Source organism: Bombina bombina, chromosome 1, assembly GCF_027579735.1.
Source record: "Bombina bombina isolate aBomBom1 chromosome 1, aBomBom1.pri, whole genome shotgun sequence".
Taxonomy (NCBI): domain Eukaryota; kingdom Metazoa; phylum Chordata; class Amphibia; order Anura; family Bombinatoridae; genus Bombina; species Bombina bombina.
The window spans coordinates 1,452,117,258-1,452,130,694 of NC_069499.1; the positions used below are offsets into that span (position 1 = coordinate 1,452,117,258).

A 13,437-nucleotide genomic window follows, 5' to 3' on the forward strand; every position below is an offset into this window, starting at 1 on the left:
TGACAGCCTGATACCAGTTGCTGCTACTGCATTTAAGGCTGAGTTTACATTATATCGGTATGGCAGAATTTTCTCATCAATTCCATTGTCAGAAAATAATAAGCTGCTACATACCTCTTTGCAGATTAATCTGCCTGCTGTCCCCTGATCTGAAGTTTACCTCTCCTCAGATGGCCGAGAAACAGCAATATGATCTTAACTACTCCGGCTAAAATCATAGAAAAACTCAGGTAGATTCTTCTTCAAATTCTACCAGAGAAGGAATAACAAACTCCGGTGCTATTATAAAATAACAAACTTTTGATTGAAGGTATGAAACTAAGTATAATCACCACAGTCCTCTCACACATCCTATCTATTCGTTGGGTGCAAGAGAATGACTGGTAATGGCAGTTAGGGGAGGAGCTATATAGCAGCTCTGCTGGGTGAATCCTCTTGCACTTCCTGTTGGGGAGGAGTTAATATCCCATAAGTAATGGATGATCCGTGGACTGGATACACTTAACAAGAGAAAACAAATTAAACACATCCATCCGGATTACAAAATAAAATGAAGGCAGCACCCATCGGGTGAACGCCCAAGGTGAATGAAAACGACAATAGGACAAGCCGATTAGAAGCCCCTTTCACCCAAGCTCAGAACTGGAACCGAAAAACATAAATAAAAATAAAATGAAGATAAGGAGATTGGCTTCATCCCCAAACATCATACCTATTTTGCCCTCCAGCTTCTAAGGCCTCGGATCCCTCAGCCCACTAGGACTGTGATCTTCTAGCATTGCCAAAACATGTCTTAAAAGAACCAGAAGGCGAGCCAGCCTATAACGGAAGGCAAAATCATCCCTCGCCAGATCTACTGGAGACCCTGACCCCGGATTGGGGCCCTCGAAGCCTCAGGGGCCAACGCTTCCACAGAATGCCAAACTGATTAGGGCATGCTTGATGGGCCTAGGTTAATGGAACACGGACAGTATCGTAGAAATACTTTACTTGGGAGATATAAATGAACCAGCGCCATAGAAATGGCCATGCGGAACCGTGCTGTAACCTCCGGCGGAAACAAGCCACTCTCCAGTGAAGGAGTGAAAGCCATAGGGACATCTGCGTGTGTAGCCGGGAAAGGGTCTTGGGCATGCGCCTCGCGGGTCATGGAAACCTCGGTGGCAGATGGCTCAACGCACTCTAAGCTCCCAGATTCGAGAAAAAAAGAGAGTACTCTAGAACGGCAACCGGAACATAACTGATGGGCATTGATTACCCGGGCCATTTCATATTCATCACAAGACACATCCTCCGTATCGAAAGCATCCGTGACGCGTATATCAGAATCCTCCATATTCTTGGGATTACAAAAAGACAAAACTAACTGGCACACTTTGACATCCCCAATGGTTGGGGCACTCACCACCTCCTATGGACAACCCACGAGCTAGACTCTCTCGGTCGCACATAGTCCGCATACGGAAGTGAAAATACAAACGCCCCAAGATTATGAGTCTTGCGTTAGCCTTAAAATTAACTAAATTATTCCTATTTAAAACTAAATACTTACCTATAAAATAAACCCTAAGATAGCTACAATATAACTAATAGTTACATTGTAGCTAGCTTAGGGTTTATTTTTATTTTACAGGCAACTTTGTATTTTTTTTTAACTAGGTACAATATTTATTAAATAGTTATTAACTATTTAATAACTACCTAGTTAAAATAAAGTCAAATTTACCTGTAAAATAAAGCCTAACATAAGTTACAATTACACCTAACACTACACTATAATTAAATAAATTCCCTAAACTAAATACAATTAAATACAATTATCTAAATTACGGAAAAAAACAAACACTAAATTACAGAAAATAATAAAATAATTACAAGTTTTTTAAAGTAATTAACCTAATCTAATCCCCCTAATATAATAAAAAAGCCACCCAAAATAATAAAACGCACTACCCTATACTAAATTACAAATAGCCCTTAAAAGGGCCTTTTGCGGGACATTGCCCCAAAGTAATCAGCTCTTTTACCTGTAAAAAAAGTACAATACCCCCCCAACATTAAAACCCACACACCCAACCCTACTCTAAAACCCACCCAATACCCCCTTAATAAAACCTAACACTAACACCTTGAAGATCACCCTACCTTGAGAAGTCTTCACCCAACCGGGCCGAAGTCCTCAACGAAGCCGGGCGAAGTGGTCCTCCAAACGGGCAGAAGTCTTCATCCAAGCCGGAAAGAAGAGGTCCTCCAGACGGGCAGAAGTCTTCATCCATGCTCTCACTGGGAGGCTGACAGGAATACTTAAAACTCCAGTCCCATTGTGAAGAGTACTACCCTCCATAAGAGACTATCTTGAACTCCTGACACTTCTCTGCCAACCTCATGTGACAAAAGGCAAAGCATGACTGGGGGATGAGGAAAATGGGGGAGGTATTTAAGCCTTTGGCTGGGGTGTCTTTGCCTCCTCCTGGTGGCCAGGTTCTGAATTCCCAAAAGTAATGAATGCAGCTGTGGACTCTTCCCTTTTAAGAAAAAAATTGTATTCTCTATCTGAATCATGAAAGAAAAATTGTGGGTTTCATGTTCCTTTAACACTATTGAGCTGTAATGTCTTTTCCCTTTTAAGTTTTGAAATGGTGGCAATGTGCCTCAAAGTTTGTACAGTGCTGGCCATTAGAAATATAAAGTATATCATTTTACCTTGCTCACTGTCTTCCAAAGAACTGATTAGAGAGGGGCTTGAGCCCATATCAAGAAGTTTCCAGACATCCTGTAGAGAAGTGTCATGTTGTAACCATGAAGAGGTGGGCGGCAGAGACCGGACACTGTCTGTGCTGTGAGCATGAGGTGATAAGAGAGGTGGTGTATTTTCTTTTCTCTCTTTTTTCCAGTCATTCACAGGAGAAGGTGACATCAAAGTCTAACGAAGTAGAGAAAAAAAATAAGTCACTGGTAATGCATATGTTTTGGAACATAAATCAATTTTGAAGCAAGCTTCAAGGTGAGCCACCAAACAATACAGACTCACTTTAAGACACATTACTGGGGAATATTGCGTTACAACAATACAAGATCACCACCTATAATTTCAACTCAGGGATGTCATGGGAAGTCCTTGTATAAAAATGTCACAACCGGTGATGAAGATCAGAGGTGAGGTTGGGGTAAGTGAATGGGCTTAGGGTAAGGGATTATTGGTAGAGATGGTTTTGGCATAAAATACTAGAGTTATGGCAAACACATGTATACCAGACAGAGTCTGTCCCCCCCCCCCACATTCCTTCACAGGCAATATTCCTGCAGTGTATAGTTAAAATCAAAAATGTTATTCAATAACATTAAAATATGAATGATGATCCCAAAGAACATAGCAAATATAAGTCTAACAAGTTTCTGCTAGAACTTGCAGTAATCAAAAGAAAATGCTCCATTATGTAGACGTTTTTAAAATACCCCCTCAGATACTACCGGTTTAAAGGGACAGTCTACACCTTAGCCATCTTAAAGTCTTACCTTAGATTAAGCTGCAAATAGCCTCCTGCGCCGCTTTCTATATTATGCAGCAGGAACAGTAAACAAGTTATTTTAAAATGAATACTGTTTCTGGCCCTTTGAAATGGCTGCCAATCTGCACCCACTGATGGGCTGCATATGGTCTCCAATCACAAAAGGCTCACTAGTTGGATTCAACAGACAATGTCAATGCTATTAAGCAGAGTGCATAGATGCAGCCCAGAACATGATGTCATCAGTGGGCGGAGATTTTCAGCCATTTCACAGAAACAATATTCATTTTAACATAACTTTTTTTTACAGTTTCTGCTGTATGATATAGAAAGGGTGCAGGAAGCTATTTGCAGTTTAATCTAAGATAAGACTTTAAAGGGCCATAATACCCAAATGTTTAAACACTTGAAAGTGATGCAGCATAGCTGTAAAAAGCTGATTAGAAAATATCACCTGAACATCTCTATGTAAAAAAGAAAGATATTTTACCTCAAAAGTTCCTCAGTAGCCTCCTCCCATTGTAAAGGATTTCTAAGCAGCATATTAGTATGTCTGTCCCGGGACAACTGAAAGGATGAGCTTCGTGCACTCTCATATTATTTCACCAATCAGGTAAAGGAAGCTTACTATGAAATCTCATGAGAGTTAAGTCAAATCTCATGAGATCACAGTAAGAGTTCATGACCTCAGCACTACTGATGCTGATTGGCTGCTGTTCATTTCTTCATTTTTTTTAATTTTTTTAGCTGAGTATAACTTTTTACACAGAACTTACTCTGCTGAGCTGAGGAGATTGTGAGGTAAAATATCTTCCTTTTTTACATAGAGATGCTCAGGTGATATTTTCCTGTCAGCTTTTTACAGTTATACTGCATCAGTTTCAAGTGATTTAGCATATGAGTATTATGTCCCTTTAAGATGACTAAAGTGTAGACTTAATAATCCCTGTTCTCCCTGTTCAATATATTTTAAATCAATACAATAAAACAAGCTAAGTACTGCAATTCAGTTTAGTCACACATGAAAATATGTGTATACAAAATCTTAATATTGAGAAAATTCAAATATTTCTCAAAAGTGAGTACACCCCTCACATTTTTGTAAATATTTTATTATATCTTTTCATGTGACAACACTAAAGAAATGACAATTTGCTACAATGTAAAGTAGTGAGTGTACAGCCTAAATAACAGTAAAAATTTGCTGTCCACTCAAAATAACTCAACACAGGTGGGATATCATGACACTAAATAAGTATCAAGAACTAAAAATTATACCTAGAGGCCTGAGGCTGAATACATTTCCCACGTTTCAGACTGAGGATAAAGAATTTATTAATGAGTGGAACATTATTTCTGAATGCTCCCTTCGTCTAATACTTCTTCTAATAAACTACAAAACCAAGTCCCTAAATGTAATAAATCACCAAATTGAGTTGTTACAGGTTGAACTAAATCTAAGGAGGCATGTGCTGGAATATCCAAAATATGACAGCATATTGCAAAAGACTCTTGTAGAAAATAAAGCATTATTGATAGAAATGAAACACAATAAATACCTAAGAGATCAGTCAGATTATGATAACAATAAGATCTATGTGTGGAATAGGAAGGATAGGTTTGAGAGCCGTAGAGCTTATAACAGGTCAAGAGGAAGGGGTAGGGGTAGAGGTCGTAGAAACAATGGGAACAACATAGACTTTGAATCCAGGAATAATGACTCTGCTAGTAGGAAGGTCACAAAAGTGAGGCAGAATCCTATGATGAAAGCTAAGCCTCAGGTGGGGAGGAAAGCACAGGAACATCCACACTAAGCACAACAACATTGGTGGAGAAGCCGCAGGTAGTAAGACCTAAAATCCATATTAAGGGATTGCCTCCTATTCTCAAAAAGCAGCATCAAGGGGGTTCAAAATATATCCCAGATGAAGCACAAAAATGGGGTACAAACCAATTTATAGCACCCCCTCTACTATAAACCGAAAGGATAGACAGGGTTTGGAACAGGTTTTTTCCCTCCCTCACACAAAACCAGAAGGGGGGGGGGAGAGGAAGGGGCGGACAAGGTGGCCCCCAAAATCAAAAAAGATATCCAACCAGAAGGGGAAGGTCCAGGAGCAAATACCAATAGGCAACAACGTAATTAATCTGTCCAATTATACGTTGTCCAATTCAGAGTTGAGGATTTTGAACTTGGGTTTGGGATTTGTTCCCTTGCAGAAGTTCAATCCCTTCAATACTCTGATAGATGTAAATAAATTAATAAGGGAACTTACACTACGAAAAAATTTTCACAATAGGAATAATGAAGACTCACCAGAAAACACACAGAGAGAAGAGACCACTGGGGAAAACGTCAGGGTTGGACTCACTTTTAGTGAGGACTGTGATGTAGCTATGTTGGAACTACTATTACACGATGACAGGGGGTCTTACAGTGCATCAACAGGCAAACTACAACGCTTCAAAGAGAGCTCTAGGTTTTACCCAATTTAATGCAGAGGGAATATCCTAGAAACCTTCCAGGCAAGGGTAGAGAGGAATCTTACATCACTACACCAGACTACCTCTATGAGATAGTCTAATTTAAACTCTAAGGAAAGGGAAGCATTGAAAAAACTCCAAGAAAATGGAGAATTGGTAATAAGGAATGCGGACAAGGGGGGTCTGTGGTAGTGATGTCAAGATCCCAATTTGTTGCAGAAGCAGAAAAACAGCTACATGATGATAGGTATTATCTGAGGCTAAGCTATGATCCAACTATGAGATATAAGAGAGAATTAGCCAGTATACTCGAAGCCGGAAGAGAACTGGGCTACATTGATGGGCCTACCCATGACTTCCAAATGGTGGATAAACCGGTGGTACCTATTTTTAACCATCTACCAAAGGTCCATAAATCCCTTGAGGTGGTCACGGGTAGACGCATCGCAAGTGGTATAGGATCATTACTAGAAAGACTGTCATAATTGTTGGATAGTATATTGCAGCCAATAGTTGGGAATCTTTCAAGTTTTCTGCAGGATACCACACATGTACTCAAACTGATGTCTGATCTAAGTTGGGATCAAAGTGATATGTGGCTCACTATAGATGTTAGAGCCCTCTATACCTCAATACCCTACGATAGGGGCTTGGAGGCACTAGAATTCTTTTTATCAAGAAATACAGGTTATACTGATGATTTTGTGAGGTATGTACTTAGGACAACCAGATTCCTACTTACACATAACTATTTTTCATTTGAAGGAGTTTTCTATCTCCAGAGGTGCGGAACAGCGATGGGCGCAAAGTTTGCACCCTCGTTCGCCAACCTCTTCATGGGGTGGTGGGAGATGTCCGACATCTATGGAGATGAGAACCCCTACAGGCAGAATATACAGTTTTACAGGCGGTATATTGATGATCTGCTCCTGGTGTGGAGAGGGACTGAGGAAAAGGCCAAAGAGTTTGGTGATTGGTTGAACGATAACGATATTGGGTTAGAATTCAATTTTGAGTTCAATAAATCCAAAATTATTTTTTTGGATTTATCCCTTAAAGGTACACCTAATGCAGGTGTAGAGACTGAGGTCTATAGGAAACCTATCATAGGCAATACCCTTCTCCACGCCAGAAGCAGTCATCCAAAGCAGGTTTTTAGGTCGGTTGCGAAAGGGCAGTTTGTAAGACTGAAACGCAACTGCAGCAACCTCGAGCAATATGAGGCACATGCTAACCTACTATCGGACCGCCTTAGAAATAGAGGCTAGAAACAACAAGAGATTGCAAAAGCGAGGAAAGAGATAACACTAACTGAAACAGAAAAGCTGTTAACAAAATCCGAGTTACCAAAAGAAAGGACTAGAGGGACCTATTTCGTTACAGACTACAGTACACAATACCAGAACATTTGTAATATTGTTCAGAGGAATTTTAGGCTTTTAGCAGCGGATGATGCTCTAGCCGATACAGTGCAGAAAGGTTGCAAATGCTCCTTTAGGTGAGGGATTTCAATGGGAAATATTTTGGCACCCACACAACTGAGGCCGTTATTACAGGAAGATGCAAGCTCTTGGCTTAGGTTCAAAGGCGTCTACAGATGTAGTAATTTTACCTGCACAGCCTGCGAGCACTTGGTTGAAGGTGAGGGTTTCAATAGTGAGATCACTAACAAGACACATAAAAAATGCATGAACTGTAGAAGTAAATACACAGTTTATTTGGCGGTGTTCTAACAACCCCCCTGGTCCAACATTTTAAAAGGGCCCACAATAAAGATGTGAAGAGTTTTAAATGGACCATTCTTGAAACCGTCCATGTTGGTAAAAGAGGGGGGATAGAGATAGAGCATTGGCCAAGAGAGAAATATTTTGGATATTCCAACTAAAAACCAGATACCTATCTGGACTTAATTCGGCCTACGATCTAATCAATTATTGGAACTAGATTAAGTTCCATGAGAAATTTAACCTATATAAAATGTCATGTATTAGATGAATCAGTGGCATACATAAGGGAAAGTAGTGAATTTAGTGCATTCTCTTTTTCCTTATAACACCAGGAATTTTTTTTAAAGAAAGTGTTCTTAATAAAATGTGGCACATATGGTTTGTTACCTACACCTTGAATATAGTTAGGCACAGTTCACATATTAAAGTCAAATTGAGCTTCTTGGTGAAATTCACACATGATTTATTATTATGTAAAACAAAAGACCCAAATTGACAACATAATATTATTGGGAATATAGTTAATGAGTGAAATATACCTTATAAGAGTAATGAATATTTGTGAATGAATAAACTTTACATACATGGGTTCAAAGTATTATGTACTTAGAGTTGTCAATGTAGGTCTTTTAGAGTTCATTCATTGCAAACAATAGTTGGAAATTTAGCAGGAACAGTATAATTTATAATTCATAAAGAAATGTTGTATATTTTATTGACCATACAACTACTATGGGCACTCAGTAATGAAGGAGTTAGTTAATGAGTTAATTATACCCTAGCAAATCATATGTTTTTAATTTCCTTTAAATAGCCCTTTGAGGAGAGGAAAGACAGTGAGCTATGAGTACGGCGTAATTGCTGAAAACGCGTAAGCTTAATTGTGAGCTAAGGGTATACGAAGCCTTTTTGTTATTTTTGTTCCTGTTTTAATGAAAGCTTAACCAAGCTGAATAAAGAAAATTTTTTAACTGCTACCCCGGACTTTTTCCTTTGATATTATTAGCAGTAGATATGTACTGATTGCATAGATTCACACAAGTTGAATAACCAAATTGTTTATTTTGCCTAAATGCTAACTTATTTATCTAGGTAGCTCTGAAATCATTTAGATATACTGTCTATAATAGTATAGCTATTAATATATAGGTAACAAGTTTTTTTGGGGGGGATTTAGTCTCATTTTCAGATGTCAGTTATATTACTGAGGAAACTAGATAAAATGTTTAGTATAAGAGGTGAATCACTAACCATATATGCTTTTCTTACTTCTAGCAACAGCTCTTTTTCATACATGTAGTTTTTGACGTTAAGGTCTCCCTGTAAGCGGCCGAGATAGGCAGATAACTATTTCCATCTCATTATTCCATACACAGTTATGTAGCTGCTTCAGAAGTCCCCCTACTTTAAATAACATAATTTATGTAAGAACTTACCTGATAAATTCATTTCTTTCATATTAGCAAGTCCATGAGCTAGTGACGTATGGGATATACATTCCTACCAGGAGGGGCAAAGTTTCCCAAACCTTAAAATGCCTATAAATACACCCCTCACCACACCCACAATTCAGTTTAACGAATAGCCAAGAAGTGGGGTGATAAGAAAAAAGTGCGAAAGCATATAAAATAAGGAATTGGAATAATTGTGCTTTATACAAAATCATAACCACCACAAAAAAAGGGCGGGCCTCATGGACTCTTGCTAATATGAAAGAAATGAATTTATCAGGTAAGTTCTTACATAAATTATGTTTTCTTTCATGTAATTAGCAAGAGTCCATGAGCTAGTGACGTATGGGATAATGACTACCCAAGAAGTGGATCTTTCCACACAAGAGTCACTAGAGAGGGAGGGATAAAATAAAGACAGCCAATTCCTGCTGAAAATAATCCACACCCAAAATAAAGTTTAATGAAAAACATAAGCAGAAGATTCAAACTGAAACCGCTGCCTGAAGTACTTTTCTACCAAAAACTGCTTCAGAAGAAGAAAATACATCAAAATGGTAGAATTTAGTAAAAGTATGCAAAGAGGACCAAGTTGCTGCTTTGCAAATCTGGTCAACCGAAGCTTCATTCCTAAACGCCCAGGAAGTAGAAACTGACCTAGTAGAATGAGCTGTAATTCTCTGAGGCTGAGTTTTACCCGACTCAACATAGGCAAGATGAATTAAAGATTTCAACCAAGATGCCAAAGAAATGGCAGAAGCTTTCTGGCCTTTTCTAGAACCGGAAAAAATAACAAATAGACTAGAAGTCTTACGAAAAGATTTCGTAGCTTCAACATAATATTTCAAAGCTCTAACAACATCCAAAGAATGCAACGATTTCTCCTTAGAATTCTTAGGATTAGGACATAATGAAGGAACCACAATTTCTCTACTAATGTTGTTGGAATTCACAACTTTAGGTAAAAATTCAAAAGAAGTTCGCAACACCGCCTTATCCTGATGAAAAATCAGAAAAGGAGACTCACCAGAAAGAGCAGATAATTCAGAAACTCTTCTGGCAGAAGAGATGGCCAAAAGGAACAAAAAACTTTCCAAGAAAGTAATTTAATATCCAATGAATGCATAGGTTCAAATGGAGGAGCTTGAAAAGCCCCCAGAACCAAATTCAAACTCCAAGGAGGAGAAATTGACTTAATGACAGGCTTTATACGAACCAAAGCTTGTACAAAACAATGAATATCAGGAAGAATAGCAATCTTTCTGTGAAAAAGAACAGAAAGAGCAGAGATTTGACCTTTCAAGGAACTTGCGGACAAACCCTTATCTAAACCATCCTGAAGAATACTGTAATATTCTCGGTATTCTAAAAGAATGCCAAGAAAAATGATGAGAAAGACACCAAGAAATATAAGTCTTCCAGACTCTATAATATATCTCTCTGGATACAGATGTACGAGCCTGTAACATAGTATTAATCACAGAGTCAGAGAAACCTCTTTGACCAAGAATCAAGCGTTCAATCGCCATACCTTTAAATTTAAGGATTTCAGATCCTGATGGAAAAAAAAGGACCTTGAGACAAAAGGTCTGGTCTTAACGGAAGAGTCCACGGTTGGCAAGAGGCCATCCGGACAAGATCCGCATACCAAAACCTGTAAGGCCATGCCGGAGCTACCAGCAGAACAAACGAGCATTCCTTCAGAATCTTGGAGGTTACTCTTGGAAGAAGAACTAGAGGCGGAAAGATATAGGGAGGATGATACTTCCAAGGAAGTGATAATGCATCCACTGCCTCCGCCTGAGGATCCCGGGATCTGGACAGATACCTGGGAAGTTTCTTGTTTAGATGAGAAGCCATCAGATCTATTTCTGGAAGTTCCTACATTTGAACAATCTGAAGAAATACCTCTGGGTGAAGAGACCATTCGCCCGGATGCAACGTTTGACGACTGAGATAATCCGCTTTCCAATTGTCCATACCTGGGATATGAACCGCAGAGATTAGACAGGAGCTGGATTCCGCCCAAACCAAAATTCGAGATACTTCTTTCATAGCCAGAGGACTGTGAGTCCCTCCTTGATGATTGATGTATGCCACAGTTGTGACATTGTCTATCTGAAAACAAATGAACAACTCTCTCTTCAGAAGAGGCCAAGACTGAAGAGCTCTGAAAATTGCACAGAGTTCCAAAATATTGATCGGAAATCTCACCTCCTGAGATTCCCAAACCCCTTGTGCCGTCAGATACCCCCACACAGCTCCCCAACCTGTAAGACTTGCATCTGTTGAGATTATAGTCCAGGTCGGAAGAACAAAAGAAGCCCCCTGAACTAAACGATGGTGATCTGTCCACCATGTCAGAGAGTGTTGTAAAATCGGTTTAAAGATATTAATTGAGATATCTTTGAGTAATCCCTGCACCATTGGTTCAGCATACAGAGCTGAAGAGGTCGCATGTGAAAACGAGCAAAGGAGATCGCATCTGATGCGACAGTCCTAAGACCCAACATTTCCATGCATAAGGCTACCAAAGGGAATGATTGTGACTGAAGGTTTTGACAAGCTGATATCAATGTTAAACTTCTCTTGTCTGACAAGGACAGAGTCATAGACACTGAATTTATCTAGAAACCTAAAAAGGTTACCCTTGTCTGAGGAATCAATGAACTGATTGGTAAATTGATCCTCCAACCATGAACTTGAAGAAACAACACAAGTCGATTCGTATGAGATTCTTCGAAAATGAGAAGACTGAGCAAATACCAAGATATCGTCCAAATAAGGAAATACCAAAACCCTATTCTCTGATTACAGAAAGAAGGGCACCGAGAACCTTTGAAAAAAATTCTTGGAACTGAGGCTAAGCCAAACGGTAGAGCCACAAAACTGGTAATGCTTGTCTAAAAAGAGAATCTCAGACACTAAAAGTGATCTGGATGAATCGGAATATGCAGATACACATCCTGTAAATCTATTGTAGACATATAATGCCCTTGCTAAACAAAAGGCAGGATAGTCCTACAGTAACCATCTTGAATGTTGGTATCCTAACATAATGATTCAATAATGATAGATCCGGAACTGGTCTGAAGGAATTGACCTTCTTTGGTACAATGAAGAGATAAAATAAGACCCCAGCCCCTGTTCCAGAACTGGAACTGGCATAAATACTCCAGCCAACTCTAGATCTGAAACACATTTCAGAAATGCTGAGCCTTTGCTGTGTTAACTGGGACACGGGAAAGAAAAGAATCTCTTAGCAGGAGGCCTTAACTTGAAGCCAATTCTGTACCTTTCTGAAACAATGTTTCTGAAACCAGAGATTAAGAACGGAATTGATCCAAATTTCTTTGAAGAAAACGTAATCTGCCCCATACCAGCTGAGCTGGAATAAGGGCCGCACCTTCATAGGTACTTAGGAGCTGGCTATAGGTTTCTATAAGGCTTGGATATATTCCAAACTGGAAATAGTTTCCAAACTGATACCGCTCCTGAGGATGAAGGATCAGGCTTTTGTTCCTTGTGAGGAAAGGAACGAAAATGATTATTTACCCTGGAAAGAAAGGGAAAGCAAAGTTGACTTAGAAGACATGTCAGCATTCCAAGTTTAATCCATAAAGCTATTCTAGCTAAAATAGCTAGAGACATATACCTGACATCAACTCTAATGATATCAAAAGATGGTATCACCAATAAAATTATTAGCATGTTATAGAATAAAAATAATGCTATAAAATTATGATCTGTTACTTGTTGCGCTAAAGCTTCTAACCAAAAAGTTGAAGCTGCAGCAACATCCGCTAAAAATATAGCAGGTCTAAGAAGATTACCTGAACATAAGTAAGCTTTTCTTAGAAAGGAATCAATTTTCCTATCTAAAGGATCCTTAAATGAAGTACTATCTGCCGTAGGAATAGTAGTACATTAGCAGGAGTAGAGACAGCCCCATAACCTTAGGGATTTTTGTCCCAAAAAACTCTAATCTGTCAGATGGCACAGGATATAATTTGCTTAAACGTCTAGAAGGAGTAAATAAATTACCCAAATTATTCCATTCCCTGGAAATTACTTCAGAAATAGCATCAGGGAGATAAAACACTTCTGGAATAACTACAGGAGATTTAAAAACCTTATTTAAACGTTTACATTTAGTATCAAGAGGACCAGAATCCTCTATTTCTAATGCAAATAACACTTCTTTAAGTAAAGAACGAATAAATTCCATCTTGAACAAATACAAAGATTTATCAGCATCAACCTCTG

The 13,437-nt window shown here is 38.8% G+C and overlaps 1 protein-coding gene across 1 annotated transcript in view; it reads right to left on the reverse strand.

Annotated features, from left to right (window-relative positions):
* The window catches only part of CCDC57 (coiled-coil domain containing 57), a 233,531-nt gene that overhangs the window by 38,025 nt on the left and 182,069 nt on the right, over window positions 1-13,437 (reverse strand). Inside the window, exon 17 of the mRNA XM_053705728.1 lies at window positions 2,704-2,923. Coding sequence (XP_053561703.1) covers window positions 2,704-2,923 — 220 coding nt within the window. The remainder of the gene's footprint in view (window positions 1-2,703; window positions 2,924-13,437) is intronic.